The sequence below is a fragment of the Rattus norvegicus genome, chromosome 10 (assembly GCF_036323735.1).
Source record: "Rattus norvegicus strain BN/NHsdMcwi chromosome 10, GRCr8, whole genome shotgun sequence".
In the NCBI taxonomy this organism is placed as follows: domain Eukaryota; kingdom Metazoa; phylum Chordata; class Mammalia; order Rodentia; family Muridae; genus Rattus; species Rattus norvegicus.
In genome coordinates this window covers 53,781,556-53,807,614 of record NC_086028.1, presented here as the reverse complement: position 1 = coordinate 53,807,614, position 26,059 = coordinate 53,781,556, and the positions used below count along the sequence as shown (strand labels likewise).

The window sequence follows — 26,059 nt, the reverse complement described above, 5'->3', positions numbered from 1 at the left end:
CCCTTTTTATAAATTTCAGAGGAAAGGGGAGGTCCTATACTGCATGATTGATAGGTAATTCTTAGTACCTGCTGCAGTGGGCAGGGTGGGAAGGAGTCTGGAAGTCCTGGGGCTTGTACACAAAATCAGCCATGAGGGTAGGGAGAGCAAGAATCTAGATAAACAAGCTAATAGAAGAGTTTTGCAAAACAGCACAGCCCTGGCTAGCTAGCATCCTGGAAGAGGATTTTGGGGGTCACTGACTTTTCTTCCTCCTTTCTTTGCTACTTGACCAATGTAAACACCCCTTCTGACCCCCCCCTTCCAGACCTGGGCCCTTTCCATTTTTCATTAAGACACCTTCAGTCTTTCCTTCTTCTCATCATGTTTGGCTAAAAACCATTTATTCATTCAAATCTCTTCCTAAATATTTCAGGGGTGACTCCCTCAGAACCATGCATGTGTCAGTTCAGCTTCTTCTTCCCCTTCAGGGGGAAGCACGGCTTGGCAGCTGCTGTGGTGAAATGCCTGAAAACTGGGCTGCAGGGCTCCTTAGAACTGTCTGCTTGGATTCCTTTTGTTAAGAGGCCATTGGCTCCCAGGGGCAGGAATTGTATCAGTTGTCTAACAACTTGTCCCTTTGGCTTTGCCTTCTGTGTGGTGTTCAGGGGGCCCTGGGTCAGATCGTTGTTGGTTGACAGAGGGCACTCCTGATCAGGGGTAAAGTGGGGGATGCTGCATTGTGAAATGTGATATGATATTTTTTCCCTCTGACAGTGAATTATGAGTTGGGCTATGATGACTCTCTCACTTATGATCTGCATATGCTCCCACAGTCTGGAAACCCTATAATGGAGTTTCATATTTGTCCACTTTGACCTGTCCCTCATCATTGCCTTATCAAATCCCTATCTTTCTTCTATTTCTTGCCAAGCTAGCTTTTTTAAATTTATTTTTTTAAACCAATTTGCCCTTAACCCCTGAAATGAAAATGTTCCTCAAGAATCTCAAAAGGCAATGCCATTTGGTAGTTTCTCAAAAGTTAGTCACAGAGTTAGCATCCAATCAAGCAATTGCACTCCTAGGTAGACACCCAAAAGAAATAAAAATGTGTCCGTGCAAAAATGTGTGCAGCTGAATTATTCACAATAGCCATAAAGTAGACGAGACCTAAATGTCTATCAACTGATTATTGAATTAATGAGGAGGCATAATAACCCATATGATGAATTATTATCCCAACTATATAAAGGAACTATGGAGACTGGAGAGATGACCCCTAGGTTAAGAGTATTAGTTGCTTTGCAGAGAACCCACAACCTGTTTTTAACACCCATATGGCAACTCCCAACTGTCCATGACTCCAGTGCTAGGGGATACAAAGCCCTCTTCTGACCTCCTTGGGTTCCAGGTACCCACACGGTCCACAGACATATACAGAGGCAAAACACTCATAATGATATAACTAATGTAAAAATAATAAGAAGTGGTATAGTGGTACACGGTATGTTGTGTATCATCACGGGAAAACATATCACACTAAGTCAACACAAAAATACCAGGTACTGGGTGACTCTATGTAAATGGCATATCCAGACAAGGCAAAATTACAGAAAGCGGGAAAGATCCTTTTCTGAGGCTGGGGACTGAGAGGAAATGGGAGTGACTGTTAGTGGGTATGGAGGATCAAGATGAGGCACAGTTAAGAGCTTTCAACATGGCTGTGCCTCATCATGGCCTTTAATTACTTTGTAGCTTCTTCTTGCCCCCTCTCCTTCCAGCTACTTTGATTTTCCTATCCCATTTCTCTCCCTTCATCTTCTCTTCTTGTCCTCTCTTTCTGAGACAGGATGTCATTGCGTAGTCCAAGCTGATCTTGAACTCATGATCTCTCTGCCCCAGGGTCCCTAGTGCTGGGTTTACAGACATGGGGTAGGAACCTGATCCTGCTTGACTCCTTCCTGTGGTAGGCAGAATCCTAGGCTGGCTTCCGAGACTGTGACTCCCTGGTTTTAGTCTCAGTTATGTGCAATGGGGAGTTTATCTGCATGTGCCTGATCTAACCACAGGAGTGCTTCTAAGTGGATATAGCTGCCCTGCCTGGTACCAGAAGAGTCAGATTCAAAGCTCAACAAAGACTCCATGTGGTGCCCTTGCTTTGAAGATGAAGGGGGCGGTGTAATGAGGAATGCAGTTGACCTCTGGGACCAGAGAGCAGCCCCTGGCTGACAGCCAGCCAGGAAATAGGACCTCAGACCTGCAGCTGTCGAGAAGGCATTATGTCAACAGCCTGAATGTGCGAGGGAGTAAAGTACCCCCTCCCGTCCCCCAGCTCCAGATGAGCACCCAGCTGGCCAACACTTTGGTTTTATCTGCAAGAGTGGCTGAGTAGGACCCAAGTCAGGTCACATGGACTCCAGACTCACTCCTGTGAGAGACTGAGGAGATGGTAGAACTCAGCAATCCGTTATGCAGGCTATAGAACTAATAAAATCGGTTTTGCATCACGGTGCAGCTGGCTGTCATCCTGATGGGTGTTCCCAGACGCTGTTCTTTTCCTCATAAAATTCTCTTAAAATGGCCACTTCCTGTCCCACTCCCCAGGATGACGTCACACCCTGGATGTCTCAGAGCCTGGCTAATTCCCTATGCCACACTTCCTACTTCTTCCTTTCAAAGGTTAAGGCAGAGGGGCTTCTAGGCATTTGGAGAGAGGAAGCCGAGGGCCAGCCTGGCCTGGCTAGTGTCAAGGCTCTTTTCTTCCAGAAGAGATGTGGGGCAGGAGATGGGGGTGGGGTGGTGGGGTTGGGGATGGAGGTGCTGTTCTCCTCTGGTTCTGTGTGCCCTCAGTACTCTGCTCATGCACACAGAAGATGCCAGAATATATCCCAAGGATCAAAAGTCCAGAAGCTGAAGCAGTCTCAGCTTTCTCAGCAATCGATTTTAATGTGACATGAAATGAGACAGTGCTCATTTGTGAGACCAAAAGCCAGCAGCAAAGGGCTCGGGATAAAAAATGTGTGAGAGGAAGACCTGAGACTGGGGAATGATCTCATAGGCACAGGGGACTCTTGGACTGCCTCCTAGAGAGACCCAAGGTCACCTTGAAGGGCTTTTGACTGATCTGATCATGTTCGAACCAGCAGCTGTGTCTGTGATTGATATGTGGGACAGACATGGGTACATGTCCATCCCGCTGCCTGGAGGTGGAGCTCTCACAAACCTCCCCCTTCCCTTAATCTCGCTACTCCCTTCCCTGAGGAAAAGCTAATAGGTTTTGCTGGGGGACAGGGTTCCCCAGCACACAGTATGAGTCCCTGAAGGGCTCCTTCCCCTCTTTTGCCTTCAAACATGCTCAGCCCTGCTTCCTGCCTTGGCTGATGAGAACCATCCATCTCTGGAACCAATCAGTTACTTCTGCTGTAATGAGCTCATGTCTTTTCTTGCTGGGAAATCTCCAATCAGCCTCTTAACTTCTCGTTCTTGGAACGTAATCTCATCCATCTGGGATGAGTCTCTCTTAGTTGGGGAGACTTGAGCTTCTTTTCGTGGATGCTGGGCCCCAGGTAGCAGTGTTGAGGGACTGAAGAAGGGGCTGGGAAGCGAGGGAGGGAGTCTCTAAAATTTATTTATTTTTATATATAAATACACTACAGCTGTCTTCAGACACACCAGAAGAGGGCATCAGATCCCATTACAGATGGTTGTGAGCCACCATGTGGTTGCTGGGATTTGAACTCAGGACCTCTGGAAGAGCAGTCAGGTGCTCTTAACCACTGAGCCATCTCTCCAGCCCGAGGGAGGGGAATCTCTAGGAAGGAGGCTTAAGGGTCTGTCTATGGCAGCCTCCTGTTCCTCTATTTCCTGTCCACAGGAAAGCCATTTGTGTGAGTCTCTGAGGCCTCTGAACCTTCTGGATTTTTCTCTCTTTCTTCCATAGGTTTGGGAATAAGTTTATATGTTTGTGGCTTCTCCTGTAGTCAAGAAACTGCCTAGACCCACAGAATTTCTTCTGTCCAGGGACTGTGTATTATCTTCAACCTGAGAAATGCCACAATATCAGAATGAATTGCATCATAAGCAAGCGTGAATACGCAAGGGTTAAGATGAGCTTTGTGTGATCACAGGCATTCCAAGTGTGACCCTTCCCGATTCCCAACTTCACTCAAGCCAGAAACATGACTCTGCGAGGCTGTGGAGTGGAAGGAGGGAGGCAGAGAGACTCCAGCTCCTGGCATAGGACTGGGGTGGGGGTGGGGCTGAGGAGCCTGGCCCACGAGGAAGTGTGTGTAATCCTAACAGGCTGGGCTTCTCAAACACCACCTCACAAGGGATGGCAGGAGGTTGACAGGAGGGTGTTGCGTATCTGGGAGTTGGACGAACTGTCTGCTTCACATTCATTTGGCTGCCTCGGCTGCCTCCCAGGATCCAGCTATTTCAGAGACATAGCCTCCCACTCCCTCAAGCCATTTCTGGCCAGCTATGATTCATTCCATGCTGAGCACTCCCCTGACTGAACCCATGGTAGGTTTGAAACTCTCTCTGGTCTCCAACTTGAACCAGAGAAAGGTTTGTTTAGACCGGGCCAGCTCTACGGCAGCCTCCCAGACTCCAAGGTCTCTCTTAAGAAAGGAAGCTTCCATTTCTTCAGTTGTGGAGACAGAGGCAGTGTAGAGGCTTGTGACATGTCACCTTCACTAAGCTGAGCTACATTACCCAGAGTTCCTTTTCCTGGGTGTTTCCTGTGAAGGCAGGACATGAATGGGTGATTCGGGGCTGAGGAAAAGAGGCAGCTATGTTGTGGCTCATATAAGTTTTTGCTTCTCTGTTAACTTGTCTCAGTGATAGGGTGTGCAATTGTTTCCTCGTCTGGTGGATCCTCCTCTGGCTTCTCCTCCTACCCTGGGCCAGAGTGCATGTTTAGCTCTGTGACCAAGGACTTAGCTTCTGCAGGGCACTCCTATCACTCAGTAAAGAGGTGACAAGGACTGACATAGATTTCTGTCTGTCTTCAGGATAAAAGTTAGGAGATTTCGATCTTGTTCTTGATCTTCCCATCTTTCCCCCTTTCTGTGTGTGTGTATGCATACATGTATGTATATATGTATGTATGTATGTATGTATGCACATACATGAGCATTGGTATGGAAGCTATCTGTTGACATCGAGTGGCATTCCTCAATTGCTTCCTCCCTGGTAGATTTTTAAAAAATTACTTTATTATACTTTATTAGTGTATGTGTATATGCACACATGCATACACATGCATGCACCAGCATCTGTATGTAAAAGTCACCATGTAGGTCCCACAGATTGAGCTCAGGCCATTGAACTTAGAGCTCACTGAGTTAGCTAAACTTTCTGGCCAACAAGACCTAGGGATTTCCCTGTCTGCCCTCTCAGCAATGGCACAGCAGGGCACGGCACTGAGTGTTTACATGGCTCCCTGGGATTGACTCAGGTCCTCATGCTTGCCTGCTAACACTTTACACGCTCAGCCATCTCTCCAGTTCTTCCTCTATATTTGTCTCCCAGCTACCTCCCCTCTGACTTCAGGCTCCAGCATGATGTGAACGATCAGTGGGTTAAAGTTCCGTAAAGAAGCTGTGTTTGTGGGTTGGGGATTTAGCTCAGTGGTAGAGCGCTTGCCTAGCAAGCGCAAGGCCCTGGGTTCGGTCCCCAGCTCCGAGAAAAAAAAAAAAAAAAAAAAAAAAAAAAGAAGCTGTGTTTGTGGCCGGACGCACGGATAATAGGGTCCACCTGCGTCCACCTTCGTACGTCTAGATCCAGGCTGAGCATCCTTAATTTGACCCTTAAAAAACTAAAGGGATCCAAAATGAAAAACTCTTTGCCCATGGCTGTAACAATGTAACCATAAAACTTCATGTGTGGCCTGGTGTGATGGACCAGGCAAAATTATGAACAATATTGAGAGTGGCAGTGGTAGTGCATGAGTTGGTGGCACACGCCTTTAATCACAGCACCGGAGTGGCAGGTGGGTTTCTGAGTTTGAGTCCAGCCTGGTCTACAGAGTGAGTTCCAGGACTACGTGGAGAAACCCTGTCTAGAAAAACCAAATGTTGTCCATATAGTGAATAAAACTGTCTTTAGACTATGTGCAAAGCATATATAAAACAAGTATATTTTGTTTAGACTTGTCTCATCCCTATGAAATCTTTCTCTCTCTCTCTCTCTCTCTCTCTCTATATATATATATATATATATATATAATTTATATATGTGTATATATACACACATGTATATGTGTATATTTATATATATATTTAATTGCATAATCTGAAAAATACCAAAGCTGAAACATTTATTATCCCAAGTTTTGGTTTTGTCTAAAATGATGGAGTGGTGGTGGGGGGTGTCTCACTATGTAGAGTAGGTGGCCCTGAACTTAGAGAGACTGGCTCGCTTCTGGCTCCCAGTACTCCATCACACCTGGCCCAAGTACTTTGATTAAGTGATATTTAATCTTACATCAGTGTCCTCACCTGGCTGAATGTTAGCTGACACAGACAGGATCATGGACTGACGGTGAGAGACGAGTGCCGCTCATGATCTCGAAAGCACGTGGTTGTAACACATTTAAAAAAAAAATCACGTAAGTCAGGTGTAGTGGTGTACACCTTTAATCTCAGCACTCAGGAGGACAAGGCAAGCAGAACTTTCTGAGTTCGAGGCTGGCGTGGTCTACAGACCGAGTTCCAGGACAGCAAGAGCTATGTAGGGAGACCCTCTCTTGAAAAACAAAACATTCTTTTATGTATTTTGCCAGAATGCGTGTCTGTGAACTGTGTGCATGTGTGATGCCTGCGGAGGCTTGAGGTGGGTGTTAGAGTCTCTGGAACTGGAGTCACTGAAGATTGTGGGTGCTGGGAACTGCGCCTGGGTTCTCTGGAAGAGTGACCAGTGCTTTTAACTGCCGAGGCGTCTCTCCAGGTTATAAAGCAACTTATCCAAGTGCATGCGTGTGTGTCTGTGTGTGCTGTAAGCATGTCTGTGCCAGTACATGTACCTATGTGTGCATGTGTGCATGTGCAGAGGCCAGGGGAGGGCATTAGCTGTCCTGCTCTCCACCTTCCTGTCTTGAGACAGGGTGTGCTGGTTTGAATGAGAAACGGGCTCAGGCATCTGAACAGTCGGAGAAACTCTAGAGAGGTTACGGGGCAGGGCAGCCAAGCTGGAGGAAGGGCATAACTGCCATGAACTTTGAGAGTTCAGTGCCTCGCCGCACTTCCAGTTCATTCTCTGCAACTGGCTTGAGGTGATAGATGTTGTCTCTCGGCTTTCTGCTTTGCTCCCGTGCCTTTCTGCCATGGTGGCCTCTCGGCCCTCTGGAACCATAAGCCCAAACCTTTCCTCCTTAAGTCGCCTTCGGTCACGGTGTTTCGTCATAGCAACAGAAACTGATATACACGGTCTCTCACTGAACCTGCAACTAGGCTGGTGGCCAGCAAGCCCCAGTAAGCCTCTCGTCTCTGCCCCAGCGCAGTCCTGGAGTTACAAGTGTGTGCACGAATTTCCAGCTTTGTGCCTAGGTGCTGGAGATTTGCATTCAGGTATGGCCTCCTGTTCAGCAAGTGTTCTTACCCATTGAGCTCAGCTCCCCAGAGCTTTTTTTTCTTGATGGGGTCTTGCTGTATTGTCTAGGCTGTTTTCAAATCCCTGGGTCCATGTGATTCTCTGGGCACAAACCCCTGAGTAGCAGAGACCATAGTCATCAACCACAGCACTAGGCTTGAGCGAGCACCAGCATTGTGCAGAGGGCTTGTTTTAGGTTTCTGGGTTTTAGATCAGAGTTTCAGATAGTCTTTGAGCTGGAACCACAGGACACACGTGTCTAGCAAGCGAGGGCTGCAGCAGGGCCTCCCCTGCAGGGTCTTAGGGGAAGATCCTGGCTAGGTGAAAAGCATGCTGTGTCATCCTCCTAGAGCTGAGTTCAGGTCAGGGAGACACAAATGTAGTAGTCCTCACCCTCAGGCCCTGCAGCCAGTGTCCTGGGACAAATGAGTGTCTTGCTATGTGCGCCAGGTGCCTCGTGCGTGTCTCACAGGGCCAGTGTCTATAAAGCACCCATGCTCACCTAGGGTCTCTGACTTTTGCCATCGACAGTTTGCCTCTGTTTGGTTTGGTTTTTACTGGTTTTCACAAGCATTTCAGCATGCTAGGATGCTACAAGTGGAGGTTGTCCTTTGGCACATTAGTGGCCCCTTACAAGCTTCCAGGCAGCCAATGTGCTGTTCCTGCATTGCATTGGTGACATGATACCGTGTTTGCATGTTTGGTGGGTATACCAGAGATAGGGGGCAGGGCTGCGAAATTTCGACTTGAGAAGCTGCCGTTATAGTTTCTAAGGAGCCTTGCACCCTGACTAGGAACAACACTTTTTTTCCCCCTCAAGCGGTAGAAGAGAGATAGGGCCCCTGTGCTGTCCCTGTTGCCCACCTGAATTCCTAACTAGCTTAAAGTCTAAAGCCCAAAAGTCACCCAGTCAAAGGCATGGCATCTGGCTTTCCAGCAGCCCGAGTGAGCTGCTCTTAGATGGGGGCTTGTGGGGCTCTCCCCTCATTGCCTCTTCCCCATGAACTAACTTTCGAAAGGAGAGGTAACTTCAGAATCAACTTCTTATATTATTTGTGGTTTTAGGGATGGGACAGACTGAGGCCAGAGGGGAAAGCAACAGGGGATATATCATCAGGAAGCTGTTGGTCTTCAACAGCTGAACTAGGGGACTGGATCACAGGCTCATCAGGAACCTTCTCTCTCCTTTCTCTTTTCTCTATAGTGTCTTGGGACATTCTAGAAGCATGTTGCTTCCTTACACCCGGATTTGTAGTTGTTCTTTCTTCTTTACTTCTGTCCAGATGTCTGACAGGTCTTGTATAAACTGCTGGATCTAGCAAGACAGGGAGACAGCATTGACTTCACCCAGCAAACACTCCCCAAGTTCTAAAATGGAGCATCTCCTTGAAAGGACCTCATTGCGCTCATCCTTGACTTCCAGAGGTGACTGCATTGCCTCGGCTCACAGATTTTTCTGGGTGACCCTAAGAATTGGGATTAGCCTATCTGTTAGTGACTTCTCTGGGCACTGGGCTCAAAAGAGATGAGAGCAGCAACTTAAAGGCGTGTGCCTTCAAAGCTCGAGGCCCATCTTGGAAGCCATGGTGGAGTGCTCAGTCTGCAATGAAAGGAGCGCTGGGTAATGGCTATTCACGGGGAGAGGGGACCGGGAAGCAGAGGGTGGGCCTGGAGCGGGTGGATCAGCTGTCACCTTCAAAGCCCTGCACCTTGTAACCTACTTCTGATAGGATGCTTTGCTGATAAAGGTTTCACCTTCTCAAACCAGTGCCACAAGCTGGGGGACAAGGACTTGACAGGAAATGGGAGCCTACAGGTTTTGACAGCGAACTCAAAGCACAGTAAGGTCACATTTGCTTAGAGTCACAAATGTGCAGGAGGAAGACTCAGAGTGAAGCACTTTGCCGACGGGGCTGTAAATGACCCTCAGGCAACATCAAAGGGCTTGCTTGAGGGAACCCAGACCTGATGCTCACTGTGATGGGGGGATGGGGTCCTGTCCTCAAGGGAAATTTAGATTCTACTCACCAGCTTCTGTTTTAAAAGCCTGTGGTCAGAGTGACCCAGGATAGACTCAGAGGCTAAGAAGACCCAGTTGGGCTCCACACAAAATAGCTCTGAAGAAATATTTTAATTCTGGGGATGGGAGCCAGGGCCTCAATCGTGCTGGGCACATGCTGTAGCATTTAGGCACATACCCAGCCCAGTTTCTCATCCTCAAAAAGGTGACCCTTTGCTCAGGGACCGGATGTGTGCTCAACCTCCTAATTCACATATACTTTCTCCACTCTTTGTCTGTCTGTCTGCGTCGCTGCTTAGTCCTTTGAATTTGTCAGTGCGCTTATATTCCGTGGGGATGAAGACAGCTATCTTAGGACAGGCTCTGTGCAACATGAGGTGCGCCTGGCAAGGGAAATCTCAACTTGGTTTTCCTTGCCAGGTGCACCTTCTGGAAGTTTGATTCCGGGAAATAAAACTTGGGAAAAATCCTCAAGGGTTCAAGAAGCTCAGCCTTTGGAGTAGATGGGTTGGAGGCTTGGAGCGAAGCAGGGAATGAGCAGTTGGGGCTGTGAGCTGCAAGTACCACTTCCCAGGGCATCCTTTGTCAGGGTAGCTAAAGGAAGGGAGACGAGCACGCCAGGAGATCTTGGAAGTCAGATCACTGAGACATCAAGACAGCAAGTAGCAGAGTCTCCTTGCTGTCCTGTCAGAACAGGATGAACAGTAGGGAGAAACAGCAAATCCACCTGTTATTGAGCCAGACATTAAAGGGATTGGCCAAAGTGTCCCCCAATGCTACTCTCCTCACAAAAGGAGCTTTTGGAGTTTTAATCAACCGTGCTATCTCCAGGAGTAGGGAGATGGCTTGGTTGGTAAAGTGCTCGAGGATCTACGTTCAGAGCCCTAGCCATGGTTTTCCCTGGAAATGTGAGTGGTTGAAAACTATTTCTGAACATCAACTGAAGGGTGGAAGCAGTCAGCTTTTGGAGAAGGTGCCCAGCTTTGCCCCAGAACCACACTCAAGTGGAGAAGACAGTAGCTAGGCTCAGTCTCATACAACCTCCCTCGCACAACAGACTCTGAGTTGCCACACATGGCCAACAAGACTGTTCTTACAACCAATGAGTTCAACACTGGGACCCTACTCCTGCCCTGTGGTTTGATGCTAACGATGATCTCGGGTGCTAATGTTGTGGGTCTCAATGTGTGGAACCCTGACCCGCAGATGTGTAGCTTGGGGAATATTATTAAATATGTAAGTCCATGGGTTCTCATCCTAGGTTTTCTGAGTTAGCGATTTGGGGTGAGCTCAGAAGTTCCCCAATTCCACCACTAGGTGATCCCGAGGGCTACAACTCTGCCTGATTCACTCCTTCAGTCAGACCCTCCTTGACCCTGCCACCCTGCTGGACCCAGCTCCACATGCTCCTCCTACCATATCTAGTTGTTTGTGTGTGTCCTCCAGGGACACCTGGGTGGATTCCTTCAGCTGCTTGCTCACGATCTGGAAGAGGTTCAGCGTAGCCATCTTAATGGTGCCAAGCAGGAGGGTCTTCTTGGCTGCTGTGTTTTGGATGTGTGCCCAGCGAGATTCCTGGGGAGAGATATGGTGGTAGTGTGTAAGTGTAGCACAGGAGGAGATTCTCATTCTCTCTCTCTCTCTCTCTCTCTCTCTCTCTCTCTGACTCCTTTTTCTGTTTGTATGTGTTTGTGTGTGTGTGTGTGTGTGTGTGTGTGTGTGTGTGTGTGTGTAGTGTCTTTATGCATGTGTGCACACATGCAGAAATATAACCAGGAACCCCCACCCCCACCAGCCCTAGGCTGGACCTGAAGCTTACCCAGAAGATGACATCGCTGCGGGCCCGGTCGAAGCGCATCTGCAGTCTTGCCAGCTCGTTGTTGTGCTGGAGGATCTCATCGTCCTTCTCCTCCATGTAGCGGGCCAACCGTGCCTTGGCATGTTCAATCTTCTCCTGGCCTTCTTGGGCTGACTGCATGAGGTCATGATGCATGCTCACCAGGGTCTTGTAGCGGGCAATCACCTCGTGGATCTCTTCAAACTGAGGGGCCAATGGGCTTGGGTCACCGAATAGCTGGCTCTCAAGCTGATGCAGCCATCTCAACCCACCACCTCTGGCCTGGACACCTGGACACCAGGGCAGGCAAACCACAGCCATAAACAGGTACTGTGAGAATGTTGGCTTCTCCTGGGTTTATATGGGCTATGCCCCAGATATTGGAGGGTTGCACAGCTAGACCTGAAGTTTCTAATGCCAGCTGCATATTAGACTCATCTGGGGACCCTTTTAAAAAAGATACTTACCAAGGTTTAATCCCAGAGATTCAGATTAATAACATATCTTACGGTGGCCCCTAGTGAATTAAAATTTTGCAAAATATCTCTAGGTAGCTCCAGGCCGAGCTAGAGTTAAGAACTGCTTTGTCTCCTAAGGCAACATCAATCCTGTTCAACAAGAATGTTCTAGAAGTCACTCACAGGCCAGGAGCTATGCTAAAAGGTAGTGACAGAGCAGGAGATAAGAAAGCCAGACCCCATTCTTTTGAAATTTATAGCCTCAAGGGTGGTTGAGTACAGGGTGGATAGACGGTGATAAACCATCTTTATTAGGACTGAGGGGTGGGTGGGGCTGCACAGGGCCCAGGCACTAACTTCTTAAGCCTTTGTTCATCATCGGTATCACAAGTGGTGCTGAAGGTGGGTAAGCCAGTAGGGTCAGGGGGCAAGCAAGACTCAGATCACAGGGGTTGGGAGTTTAGCTCAGTGGTAGAGCGCTTGCCTAGCAAGCACAAGGCCCTGGGTTCGGTCCCCAGCTCCGGAAAAAAAAAAAAGACTCAGATCACCTGTTCCAGTGGAGTTCAGAAGCACTGAGTTTGCCCAGCAAGCATGTCTATAGAGGGCAATGTGACCTCCAGTTCCATGACATCAATGCGTCTCCCCAGGGACTATCCCAGTGTGCCTGCTCAGGGACTCTGAGCATGTTTCCATATCATAATGGTTGGTGGTGGCAGATTGGTGTCCTGTTTTCCCAAATGTGCTTCTTGAGGAAGACCACTCCAGCCAGTGGTGGAATAGGTGGGACAGCCAGAAAAGTATTTGGGACAGACAGGAAGGCTGACAAGAGACTAGGGGTACAAGTAGAGGCTAGCCAGACAGAGGCAGGTAGGGGATGCAAGGCGGTGTCACAGGTAGGAAAAGAAGCCTGAGTAAAGATGAGTGGAGGCTTGGGGGGGGGGGGCTGTTCAGAATACAGCAATTTAGCATGAATGACTGGAGGATCAGATGGGAGGGAAATGGACCTGAGAGAGTAGTGGGGACACACAAGGGGGACGTGCCTGTGCAACAGTGTCTTGGGAGGCTGAGACCAGAGAATTCCAAGTTCAAGGCCTGCCTGAGCTATATAGTGAGTCTGAGGCCAGTCTGGACAACTTAGTAAGATCCTGTGTCAAACTAAAATAAGCGCTGGGGTGCAGAGCAGTGACAGAGTACTTACCTAGCACATATGAGGACCTGGATTCAACTGCTAGTAACACATACACAAACACACACACACACACACACACACACACACACAGAGAGAGAGAGAGACAGAGAGAGACAGAGACAGAGAGAGACAGAGAGAGACAGAGACAGTGACAAACAGACAGAGACAGAACATTCCAGAAAACTAGGAAAAGAGTATGAACATTATCCATGAAGAGCTTTAGTTTTAAGAAGCAGAGAGCCCATGTCCTGTCTCTATTTCTACAGTTCTTTCAGCAAACACCACTGGCATACAGAAGCTAGAATGAACGGGTTTGGTCAGAGCTACCAGAAGGCTCTATTCTGATGTCAAAAGCCTCAGGGACCAGCTTGAAGAGGTTCCTGCTTGTCCAAAGAGGGGACAATTTGAACATCAATGAGAATAAATAAAAAAGATTGAAACATGGATTAAAACCCATGAGTTCATAATGACACAATAGGTCGTTTTTAGAGGCTGCTGACATGCTAATTTATTATTCTGAACACTACAAAGAATCAAGAGTTTGATGTGGGCATGGCAGTCCCAGCACTTGGAAGGCAGAGAGAAGGAGATCTTGAATTTGAGGCTAGCCTGGAGTGAAGAGTGAGACACTGACAGAAAGGAAGGAAGGAGGGAAAGAAGGAAGGAAGGATTGACTGAAAAAAGCCAAGTCATAGAGGGATATATCTGATACAATGCATAGTGTATGGACAGTTGATACATCATAAAATAATGAAAACAGTCATGAGAATGATAAATTTAAATACCATGATACTGGTGACCCCTGAAGAGAGGAGAGAAAGATTGAGATTTGGAAGGACCTATAAGGGTTTTAAATTCTCAGCAGTGTTTTATTTCAGAGGAAAAAGAAAAAGAAACCAGGAAAATATTAAGATTAGACAAAACCACGTGTGAGTTCTTGAAAGATTAAGTTTTTCTCTGTTTTCCAGTATGGGGGACAGGGAGAGGAAAGAGGAGCAGGAGGAGGACAAGGGGGGGGAGGAGAGGAAGAGAAAGAGGAGGGGGAGGAGGCTGGAGAATGTAAAAGGGCAAAGGGCAGAGGTAACACAGCTGAAGTGCACAGCGTGAGGAATGAGGAAAGGGCAGGGGTTAGATTCCAGAAATACGTAGGAGGCAGAATGGACCATATCTGATTGATGGCTTCAGGACTGGGGCGTGGGGGAAGGATGAAGCACAGATATGGCGGAACTGTAGATGGTCAGTCTTGCCTAAGGAAGAATTTAAGAAGAGGAAACCCCAGAGGGCCCTGGGAAGGAGGGAGGAGATGTCACAGGAGTAATGACAGTATGTGTTGCAAGAGGTGCGGCAGGAAGAGGGCTGAAAATTCCTGGGTGGGGTGACAGGTCCTTCGGGCACGGGGTGCCTGAGGGGCCCTCAGAAGAGTGGAGAAAGCATTGAGCTCTGCCACTTTCAGTCTGTGAGACTCTGGACAGGTTCCTCCATCTCTCTGGCCTGTTTGTTCTTCACTGTGCAAACTCTCAGTCAGCCTGTATCCTTTCCTAAGTGCTTCACACACACACACACACACACACACACACACACACACACACACACACACACACACACACACACAGAGATGTAAACACATAACCCATGTATAGGTGTATAGATGTGCACAGCCTCCCGCTTTGAAGCCCCACCTGACCTCATAGTGGGTGGGGTGGAGTGGGGCTTGGCCACCCGTCTCCCAGGGTCACTGCCCCTCCCCAGATGAGGATAACTATTCCAAGGCCCCTAAACCCTAGCCAGCTGGAGCTGAACTTTATTCCATTAACTTGAAGGGTTCTGAGGAGGACCCTGTGGTGCAGCTGAGGTGGGCTGGAGGCCCAGCCCTGAGACCCACCTCAGAGTTCTCCACCACCTTCTCTAGGTATTTGTTGAAGATGGCGTAGTCCTGCAGCTTGACACTTAGCTTCTGGTGCTCCAGCCTCAGAGCCGTCATCTCCTGCTTGGCCTTGGCCAGCTCGCGCAGGCGCTGCCGTTTCAGTTCACGTTCTTTGTTGGCCTTTTTAAGGGCCCGGATGCGCTTCTGGTCATTCTCCTGGGTTGAGGAAAGCAGTGTAAATCAAGCAAGCCTTTTATCCTTCCTGCCTGAGACCCTGGTCTACCTGGGGCTGGTGATACGCTTTGCTCCTTCTGTCTGCCGAGCTCAGACCACCAGAGGGCAAGCAGAGCTTGGTGGGTTGCCCATGTTGGAGCTGGGGTGTGAAGGAAAAGGATTTGGTGAGGTTTTCCTTATTTGAAGGGAGTTAGGAAAGCTAAGGGGGAGGCCGTGAGTACTGCAATCCACCTTAAGGTCAAGAGGGGGCCTTAGGAGGGACAAGCAGGAAGTTCTGAACCAGTGGGAGTTGCTCTCTGGGCTTCAGAGAGTTGGGGATGGGAAGAGAATACACAGAAAGAGGGGGAGTGATGGAAGATCTATCTTGCATCCAAGAAGGCTGAGAAAGGCTGGTTGGAAGCCTTTGACGGACCTTTTGTGATTTCTGATTTTAGTGGTGGCCATTTGTCATGGGCCAGGGAAGTCTACATGTTCTCCTGATTGGGTACACAGTGCCTCTGTTTCTCCATCTGTCAGCTGAGAGGTGGTAGCCCTGTCTTCCTACAAAGCCCAAAGCAGTAGTAATAGAGCCATATGTGGAAAAGACCTGTCTCTGGCATTGGCTAGGGCTAGAGGAGATAACAATGGTAATTCTGCATGCAGAAAAGATGAGGCTCAGCTACTGACCACGCCTCTTTTTTCTGCAACATCAGGACCAGTGCAAGCCAACTCTTTGCCCTTTACCAGGTGTCACCAGGTGTCTCTTTCCTCCTGTCAAGGGCCCTACAATTCTCCATGGATGAGTACGCATGGTGGGGACATTTTGGGGAATGGAGAAAGGCAACAGATATGTGTCCTGCTCCAAAGCACAAGAGAGGCCCGAGGGATGCCAAAGTCAGTCCTATCTGAAACACCTAGAAAGTTTTTAAACACCTATAGGTGTCTGGTCTCAACCTGAGACCTGCTAGAGGCAGAAGGAAAAGTTACTGACGTCTGTATTTGCAACAAGTTCCATAGCTGCTGACTGTCTGGAAGTCACTTGGGGAGCCCTTAACTCTCAAACTTCCTGTCCCCTCAAATACTCTATCAACTTTGCTCTGGTCCAGGTGGACTGTATCTCAGAAGAAAAACTCATTGATATCCCTGCTCTGCACAGTCGTGCGTCCAGAATGAGGAACTTTAATAAGAGTAGGGTTCCTCCAGGAGAGGGCAGCAATGAGCTCCCCCTGCAACAGGACTTAGCCTTTCAGGGCTTCCCTACTGCTGGTCCTGGAGGATTGCTGACCAACAAGTCTGGGTGGGATTTTGTTTTGTTTACATTTTTATTTATTTGTGTGTGTGTATGTGTGTGTACACGCTACAGTGCACGCCCAGAGATCAGAGGAAAAGTCCTGGGAGTCAATTGTCTTTTTCCAATGGGCAGGTCCTCCGTCCGGGTCTAGCTCAGGCTGTCAGCCCTGGCAGTAAGTGCTTTCGCCCACTGAGCCATCTTGCCAGCCCAAATCATTCCTCTAAGTACTGATTAAGTGGACTATCCTCTGAGCCAAACTGCTGTCATCTTTAGGACCCAGCCACAGAAGATCCATCACAGCTGGGCTTGCTGACCGTTGGTGCTCCCTCATTGTAAGGGGTGGAGAGAATCAGGGGACCCTCACTTGAGTATCCAGCAACTCCTTCCAACCAGTTGGATGGAAGTCTGCCTTAGTTTCACATGACCCTAGCGTCTCTGGGAGGAGCTAGAGTATATAGATAGGGAAGGACTGGGGAGAGGTGTCCTCTGTGTAAGCATGGAAGCCATCATCTACGCTGTATACCTTCCAGTGTGGCTCCTTTAGGGTCATTCATGCTCCTGTTTGTAACTACCCATCTGTGCTTTGTTAGTAATCCTGATAAACTCATCGCTTCCTCAGGATCCCTGAGACCTTAGAAGGAAGAAGGGGAACGTTGTTTAACCCCAAATCCAAGGTAAAGATTCTTGAAGCCAGAGTTTCTTACTAGTTTCTTTGCTTCGTGGTCCTTCAATGCAATGGTTTCCCACCTTCATCTGTCCCTCACTTTCAGTGCAAGGACAAAGATGGAGGGATACAGTAGTGAGTGAGTGGACCAAGTCCCTCTGACTCACTGCTGTATCCACAAATACTCCCGTCTATCATCACAGCCATTCATCTACCCATCTGCTTGATACGCTATCCTGGACTCAGGCAAGGAAAAGGTCAACTAGAGAGCAGAGACTGGCAGGTAATGGGACAGCTCAGAGATGGTAAATAGAATATAGAAGATGCCTGGGAAAGGTCAGGAGCTACCAGACCAGGGAAAACACCTTTAATCCGGAAGGTCGGGAGCATGGAGAGCCTACGAAGTCAAGTGAGGGGGAAGAACCATTTGGTCCAGCACTGTGTAAAGTCTCCACCCACTGCAGACCACCCTACTTTGTACCTGGATGAATTGCTCGAACTTCTGGATATGGGCCTTCAGCTGCTCTTCCTTAATACCGAGTTCCTCCCAGCGCAAGTTCAGCGTTTCCATTCTTCGTTGGAACGTCTTTAGAGGATGTGAGGAGGTGAGCCGCCTGACAAGGGTGCTCAGAAAGACTCTAACATCATTTGCCCAAAGTGTTTTATCCTTTAGCCAGGAGGCTCTTGAAATGCTGATGATGTAGCTCAGTGGAAAAGCAGTCACCAGGGGTTAAATCTCTAACTCCTCAAATAAAACGTAGTTACAGAAGGACTTGTGGTTTGTGCACCCTATTCTGCACAGAGCTCCTAGTATAGTATCCCATGACCCTAGTTCCTCATATACTAGGACCACTGTTCTGTGTGGAGGGAAGAGGCTAGAACCACTAGCTAGAGCTCCAGCTCTAGCCACCTCAACCTCCAAAGTGAGGGCCCAGCATCCATTAACCTTAAGCCCCAGCTAATTCATTCCCTACCCTGTACCCCTACCCTTAACACCCCCAACTCCCCACCTCACCTCCTTCTTATGTTCCATGGCCTCCTGCATGACCTTGGCCTCTTTCTTCTTCTCCAGGAGCCGGATGGATGGAGAGTCTGACTGTTCCTCAACATTTGGGAACTTCCTGCACAAGAAGAGCAAAAGGGGGACAGGGGCCTCTGAGAGACAGGAGCAGGGTTATGTAGGGAGTAACTCGGAGATGGATGTCCATGGGAAGGAAACCTTAACGAAAGGAGCGGTGTGTTGAGGAGAGAGGGCTACATGGGCTTTTAGGGGTGAGGGAGTGATGGGGGCCCAGAGTCAGGTGGAGTTGGGTAATGGGGTAAGGAAGTGAGGAGCCCTGGGCTGTAGGAAAGGAAGGATCAGGCAGTGGAGCATCGTGTGGGTAAGAGTGGTCCCAAGCTCAGAGGCTATACCAGACACTCACTGCAGCAGTTGAAGGAGCCGCTCTCCATACTGTAGCCGGAAGTATTCGGCCAGGTCCTCCTCTTCCATCATGCCCAAACTCATGGTGGCAACTACCTAACAGCCCGGGTGGACTACTTTTTCAGAGTGAAATGGTGAGGGGCAGAGCCACAGGGCACGCAGGGGTAGTGGCTGGGTTCTCGCTCGTCTCTCCTCCTGCTTTCAAAATCCCACAAAGAGTGGGTAGCTGAGAAACCCGCTAGAGGCTGCCTAAGTATGGTGCGCTCTTGCGGTGATTGGAGATCTGGTTACCTAGCAACAAGCTGCCTAGTTCTGTAGACCTAACTGGAACCCACGATCTGCCCTCTAACCTTTGGACCCACTAGCTCCCCACTACCTCTCCCTTTTTGTTTTTTCGAGTTAGGGTTTCTCTGTGAACCCTGGTTGTCCTGGAACTCACTCTGTAGACCAAGCTGACCTCGGGCTCAGAGAGCCACCTGCTTCTGCCTCCTGAGTGCCGTGATTAAAGGCGTGTGCTACTGCCGCCCCAATAACCTCACTCCCTTGTTGAGGTGGCCTCTCTGATCACGCTGGTACCTTTCAGGAACTCTGATCTGTTACTCCCTTACCAGACAGGGAGGCAGGGTCTGCCAGAGGAGTCCGGTGTGTGAAGCTGGCTCCTGGGGCACCACTTTCCTAGAGTTAGGGGTACGTGAGAGCGAAGGAGAGATTGGGTAGCGGATGGATGGTGAAGAAGAAAAGCAGTAGGTGCTTAGATAAGCCCAGGGAGGGGGGATGAAGTGGACAGAGAAGTGTGGAAAATGCGGGAAATGAGATGCATTAGAACCAAGTAGTGGGCCTACAGGGAGTGGCCATTAGGAGTGTGGAAAAGAGCCCAGGCAAGGCAAGGCCCCTTTAACGTGAGAGTGAGTTATTAAGTACAAAGAAGATATACTTTTGAGATGAAAGTGCGGGTGAGGGGGGTAATGGAATAAGTCCCTTGTTTAAATGGTTTACTTCTGTATGGCTACCTTCCTCCATCCCTGGGGGCACATGAGGACCTATTTGACTTGAGGGTAAAGCAGTGTAAGTTTGGGGCCCTGGGTGAAACAGCACCATAGTGACCTCTGCTGGCACTAAGCCCTAATGCTGACCCCTCTTTATCCTTCCTCCCAGCGAGCTCAGATAGGATTGCTGGGGTCTCTGGCAGAAAGACAAGGACAGAGCTTGCAGGCTAAATTGTGGGGGTCACCTGGCACGCCCTGCTGGCTACTTCCACCAGCTCCCTGAATCTCTGTCATGAGGAAAAGAGTGGTTGTATGTTCTGTATCCCTGTTCTGCCCCTGTTCTAACTTCTGTTGCTCAGGGCAACAGAAAAAAAGCCCACCCACTCTGAACTCACCCATCTATCCCCACCTCACCCCACAGTCTACTGTAAACCCCTAACCTCAACTCTAGATGTAGACCCAGCGGGATGGCAATAAGACAAATTATTTCTAAGTTTCACAAAAGGTGTGTGTGTGTGTGTGTGTGTGTGTGTGTGTGTGAGAGAGAGAGAGAGAGAGAGAGAGAGAGAGAGAGAGAGAGAGAGTATGTGTTCTTTATCAAGACAGTTTGTGTGATGGCTTGTATATGCTTGGCCTAGGGAGTGGCACTATTAGAAGGTATGACCTTGTTGGAGGAAGTGTGTCACCGTGGGTGTGGGCTTTAATACCCTAGTCCTAGCTGCTTGGAAGTCAGTCTTCTCCTAGCAGCCTTCAAATGAAGATGTAGGCCTTTCAGTTCCCTCTGCACCATGCCTGCCTACAAGCTGTCCTGCTCCCACCTTGATGATGCTGACCTGAACCTCTGAATCTGTAAGCCAGCTCCAATTAAATGTCCTTCTAAGAGTTGCCTTGGTCATGGAGTCTGTTCACAGCAGTAAAACCCTAAGACAGTTTGATACCGTTCATTAGGGATTTCTCTATTTCCTCCCCTTCTCGCCTCCTGTGGTAGCTTGGTCCAGAGGGGTGAGGTGATGATGCTGCCCTTAAAGAAGGCTTCTGGAATCAGGTGGGCCAGGGCCTGGGTGATCCATACAGGACTTGAGACACTTCTCTTTCCCATTTGGCCACTTGCGTCTCAAAACTCTTTGTGTTGTTTCACATGGTACCTTGTGTGAGTCAGTCTAGATTCCAGTCACTGAACATTATCCTGGAGGGCTAGGGTGGGGTGGGGGTGGGGTGGTGTAATGCCTTTCCAGGCATTAGGGAGCAAAGCTAGTACTCTCAGCTCCTCTCTGTCTCTGTGACTGTCTTTCAAAACCCCTCTCCACCTTCATCTTTAAGTTAATCATCGAATGGGTTTTGGATGCTAGAAACCATCTGGAATTTTTGCTTTCTGTTCTGTGGTGTTATCCTCTGAGACTGTTATCTGCTTAAAAGAAGGAGGGGAGGTCTAGAGTACACAGCCTAGGGGTACAGGGATTGCCTAACACACACAAGAGTCTGGCTTTGACCTACAGCACTAAAAGGAAAAGGGGAGAAATATAGCAGAAAATAAAAGATATAGGTTGGGGCTGGAGAGATGGCTCAGCGGTTAAGAGCACCCGACTGCTCTTCCAGAGGTCCTGAGTTCAAATCCCAGCAACCACATGGTGGCTCACAACCATCTGTAAAGAGATCCGATGCCCTCTTCTGGTGTATATGAAGACAGCTACAGTGTACTTATATATAATAAATAAATAAATCTTAAAAAAAAAATAGGGCTGGAGAGATGGCTCAGTGGTTAAGAGCACCCGACTGCTCTTCCAGAGGTCATGAGTTCAATTCCCAGCAACCACATGGTGGCTCACAACCATCTGTAAAGAGATCTGATGCCCCCTTCTGGTGTATCTGAAGACAGCTACAGTGTACTTATATATATAATAAATAAAATAAATCTTAAAAAAAATAAATAAAAGATATAGGTTAATATTTTGAAAGCAGTGGTTCTCAACCTATGGGTCATGTCCCCTTGGGGGGGGGTTGAACAACCTTTTCATAGGGGTGTCCCTTAAGACCATACTGCATATGAGATATTTACATTATGACTCATAACAGTGCAACATTACAGTTGTGCAGTAGCAACAAAAATAATTGTATGTTTGGGGTTACCACAGCAGGAGGGTTGTAGCATTAGGAAGGTTGAGAACCACTGCTTGCAAGTATTATCCTGGGATAGCATTGGGAATACAATCTCCCAGCTGTCCTCAGAGATGATCCTTTGGGCAGTGACCAGGGATCCAATCCCCTTTGCTCTTGTTGCTCCACGGCACTCACCCAGATTGGCCAGATCACTGCTGAAGGGAACGAGAGGACACACAGAAGTTCCATTGCCTACACCCCTTCACTTCTGACAGCTTCCTACACCAAAAGAGGCTGGCCACCATTTTGCTGTGTCTCCAAGAAAAAATAAATTACTTTGAAAAGCATCCAAACAGTCTGTGCCTTCCTCTTTCCGAGAACTGAAAAGGTATCTGAGGGTAAGTGGAAAGCAAAGCCCAGTGGCAGAGAAAGAAAGAAAAATAGGCCAACCCGATCTATGTAAAAATCTTAGCGCCGGCAATTAGCAAATTTAATTTAGTTCTCAGTCTCCTGCCTCTCCTGGGAGAGTGTCTTCCACATGGCAGTCAGATCTCTAAGACCCTTCCAGAGTGCAGCTATCAAAATACATTTGCTGGGACCTCTTACTTAAAAAGAGTAATTTGAATAGAATAGCCAGGACCTGCATGATTTCCTTAAATATTAGGAAATCTATTAATAATAATTCTTTTGAAATTCTCAAGGGATGAATTGAATGGTGATAGATGTCAATGTGGCACTGAGAACTTCTATATTTATCTTTTTAAAAAGAGTATTAGTGAATTTGCTGGGTGTGGTGGTGTATGCCTGTGTGTCCCCGCACTGTGAGACAGTGGTATGTCTGTGAATACCAGTCCAGCTACTTGGACTCTCTCTCTCTCTCTCTCTCTCTCTCCCCTCCTCTCTCTCTCTCTCTCTCTCTCTCTCTCCCCTCCTCTCTCTCTCTCTCTCTCTCTCTCCCCTCCTCTCTCTCTCTCTCTCTCTCTCTCTCTCACACACACACACACACACACACACACATTCTCTGTGTAAAAGAATATGAACCAGAGAGATAATATTAACAATTGTGTCAAAGATATTCTTGCTAAATTTAGGGATGGAAAAGTCTCTCTGCTGTCACTACAACCACTTAACATTGTTTCGTATGCTCTAGCTAGTGTGAAAACAACAAGAAAATTAAATTTTTCTTTTCTTTTCTTCTTTTTTTTAACACCACAGCAGATGCTGGGATCACGTACTATGAAGATTCAAGGGGATGTTTGGTTTCAGTGATTTGAATTTAATGAGATACCAGGCAGCTCACAGACAGGACGAAGCTGATTTGTATGCACGGACGTGGGAGAAGTATCGGGGACAAATGGAGTGACAGAAGCGAGCTGCAGCACAGCACGTCTAATAGGATGCAGTGTGTGCGCAAGCGTGTGGCCGAGGACAGGCCGGGGAAGGTTGTCAGCGGCGCTCTGGAGAGGACAATGACATTGGGTGGGGAAGCCTTTGGGATTTTTAAAAATCTACTCCATATTTCTTAAAAGATTTGTCTTGTATTGTTTTATTTTTTTTCATAAAAACCATATTTTTTTTTTCCTTTTGGGTTTCAAGACAGGGTTTCTCTGTGTAGCCCAGGCTGTCTTGGAACTTGGTCTGTAGACCAGGCTGGCCTAGAACGCAGTGACCTGCCTGCCTCTGCCTCTCGAGCGCTGGGACTAAAGATGTGCACCGTCATGCCTGTGCAACTCTGCGTTTCATGTCTGGGGATCTACCACACTGTATTCCATTCATTTTACATCTCCGTACCTGGTGACAAGAAAAACCTCTCCACACCCTTGCTGAAGTCTGGTATCTCAGCCACTCCGCTAGGTGTGAGGCAAAACCTCACTGCAGAGCCATGTTCCCTTTTCAGTATAATGCTAACAGTGAATCTATTCTGTCATCAGCTGCCTAGACCATATAGACACAGCCAACCTCCATCCCACAGCCAGTCTCGTGTTTCAGAGGTGACCATGCTCTCCTCAAACACTTCTGTGCAATGCTGTGGTGACCTGTAAAAGGTGACCAATTCTTGACCTTTTTACACAAGAGGGGGGCCCTGACTCACTCCTGTTCTAATCTGAAAGCAGTCTCATCTAGGAAGTAGAAATGTAATCTAAGAGAACTGGAGGGATCCTTCGCAAAGGCAGTCTTTATGTAATGAACAGCACAGCAAATGTGGCAACCACAGGGTTGGGGAGCTTCTTCATCTTTTACAGGAGTCTCACAAGGGAGAAAAGTGTTTTTTGCCCTTATTGGCTCAAAACAGCACACAAGGCCACAATCAGATAATATATACCCACGTGCGTTGAGAAAACTTTTTGGGGTGTAGGGCATTGCTCTGATGCCTTCCTGCTTTCAGCTCATGGTCTTAGACCTGCTCACCACATCTCACAAACACAAACATTGCCCTGAGTCGGGAACATGAGAGGGCCGCAAAGGAAGACTAGGAAACATTGTCCAACTGAGGCTGCCCATTCGGCTGAGCTTGAAAACCATATTAGAAGTCCACAGTGTATTAAGGAGGATTACAGTATATATATATATATATATTTTTTTTTTTTTGTAGCAGTTAGCTAATTCTGGAGGCTGGAGGGATGGCTCAGTGGTTAGCAGCACTTGTTGCTTTCCCAGAGGATCAGGTTTCAATTCCCAGCACCTACTTAGTGGCTCTGTGACCCCAGTTTTAGGAGAGCTGAGGTCCTCTTTTGGCCTCCATAAGCAGAAGGCATGCATATGTCACGCACAGACAAACATGCAGGTAAAACACACATACACACAAGCTTAAAAATAATAAAGAAGGGGTTGGGGATTTGGCTCAGTGGTAGAGCGCTTGCCTAGGAAGCCCAAGGTCCTGGGTTCAGTCCCCAGCCCCGGAAAAAGAAAAAAAAAAAAAAAGAAAAAAAATAATAAAGAAGTTAGCCAATGCTGAATGGGTTGATTATACAGCAGACTGAGCGTGTAGTTATGGATGACCACACAGCACATTATTACATTAACTTGCTTACAGGTCGTGTGAGAGTTCGATTTGTAATGGCACACTTTGAAAAGCATTTCTCAGAAAAACCATTTCCACACAGTACCTGTGACATGCCTGGCACTCTCCTAGGCTGTGGGTAGGTCCTAACCAGCCAACAGGAACAAACAGCACACAGTTTTGGTGACTACATATGGCAATGGTATCTGTAAGGCCCTTGCTATCACAAACCACCATCGCAAGTGATATGAGTGGGGGACAGGAGTGAGTTGCTCACAGACCGTGGCAGCTCCCATAAGACCTTTCCTGATGGTTGCTGCACCTCCCAACCTGGGGCCCTGTGAGCCCAAAGTCTGAAGCTTTAAGATAATTATTGACTTTAAAATACCAAGTCCCCATCCAGAGCCCTGAGCTGAGCTGTGTAGTAGACTGCAGAGGAATGTAACACGCGGCTTCATGGGTCGTTCACTTCAGCATTCACACAGTGCTTCACACATTTCAGAGTAATCTGTGGATTTGATTCTTCACTCCCCAAGAATTCCTAATTATTCACAGATTTTTTTTTTTTTGTGGAGAAAAAAAAAGGAAGGCAAATTGTGAATTAAATGAGTTACTGAGACATGTAATTTCTAAAGCAGAATTATAAAAAACCCTTTCATTTTCCCCTCTCCAAAGTAGTTTTAATGTTGACGAAGTGCGCTTTAATCTGTTTGTTATGGCAACATTTAGGGATTAGCTATGTTTCCTGTAGGGCTGGGTGGTCTAAAGATGGCGGGATTCTTGACCCAGGGAGATGGCTAAATGAGTGAAAGGGGCTTGCCGAGCTCAGTTCTCATAAAGGTGGAAGGCGGTGGAAGGCGAGAACCAGCTCCTACAAGTTGTCCTTTGTCCTCTGAGTGCACATATGCGCGCGTGCACGCGCGCGCGTGCACATATGCGCGCGCGCGCACACACACACCCACCCACACACACACACAAGAAATGTTTTTTAATTAAAAAATGTATTTTATATGATGGATGTTTTGCCTGCATGTATGTCTGTGTCATATGCATACAGTGCCCACAGAGCCCCTGGGACTGGAGTTCCTAAAGGTTGTGAGCCCCAAAGTAGGTGCTGGGAATGGAGCTTCTATTCTCTGGAAGAGCATCCAGTGCTCTTAACAGCTGAGCCTCTCCAGCCCCTAAACATATATATATTTTTTAAAGCGTTAGCATTATAGAAGGTAGGTTTCCATGCCAATGGCCTCCCTAAAAATACCAATCTTCTATCATTATTGTCATTTAAACCTTTTTAAAGGTTTAAGTTCAGCTGATATCGCCAAATGGCCAAAAAGTCACCAGTAGCAAGAGCTACAAAGAGTGCCCCAGCCATGATTTCAGTGAGTGATTCTTTGTTTCATTTTGGTAGCTTGCTGAAGCCGAGGCTGCCAGGCCTCACGGTCGG

At 47.9% G+C, this 26,059-nt stretch overlaps 1 protein-coding gene and 1 long non-coding RNA gene across 3 annotated transcripts; one reads left to right on the top strand and one right to left on the bottom strand.

The window, feature by feature from the left end:
• Window positions 1-8,603: 8,603 nt before the first annotated feature.
• On the bottom strand, window positions 8,604-18,782 carry Ccdc42 (coiled-coil domain containing 42). Its single transcript, NM_001107009.1, has 7 exons — window positions 18,533-18,782; window positions 18,124-18,229; window positions 17,590-17,694; window positions 14,959-15,156; window positions 11,412-11,633; window positions 11,009-11,167; window positions 8,604-8,887 (listed from the first exon to the last, which is right to left on the bottom strand). Exons 1-7 carry the CDS (start codon window positions 18,613-18,615, stop codon window positions 8,810-8,812), a joined length of 951 nt encoding a protein of 316 aa, NP_001100479.1. The 5' UTR covers window positions 18,616-18,782; the 3' UTR covers window positions 8,604-8,809.
• Window positions 18,783-19,769: 987 nt separating this feature from the next.
• On the top strand, window positions 19,770-23,142 carry LOC120095125 (uncharacterized). 2 transcript variants are annotated; one of them, XR_005490320.2, is made up of 2 exons: window positions 19,770-20,022; window positions 22,830-23,142. It is a non-coding gene; the product is annotated as an uncharacterized LOC120095125 (long non-coding RNA). The 2 variants fall into 2 exon arrangements; XR_005490321.2 differs by lacking the exon at window positions 19,770-20,022 and adding an exon at window positions 20,849-22,012.
• The last annotated feature ends 2,917 nt before the right edge of the window (window positions 23,143-26,059 follow it).

Excerpts from the sequence above, each read along its gene's own strand:
- Ccdc42 (NM_001107009.1), bottom strand. The coding sequence starts at position 18,615 with ATGAGTTTGGGCATGATGGAAGAGGAGGACCTGGCCGAATACTTCCGG. Across the intron at positions 11,634-14,958 it reads AGGTGGTGGAGAACTCTGAG|TTTGAAGAGATCCACGAGGT; the intron begins GTGGGTCTCAGG and ends TTGGCCCCTCAG. Across the intron at positions 11,168-11,411 it reads GCAGCGATGTCATCTTCTGG|GAATCTCGCTGGGCACACAT; the intron begins GTAAGCTTCAGG and ends ATCTCTCCCCAG.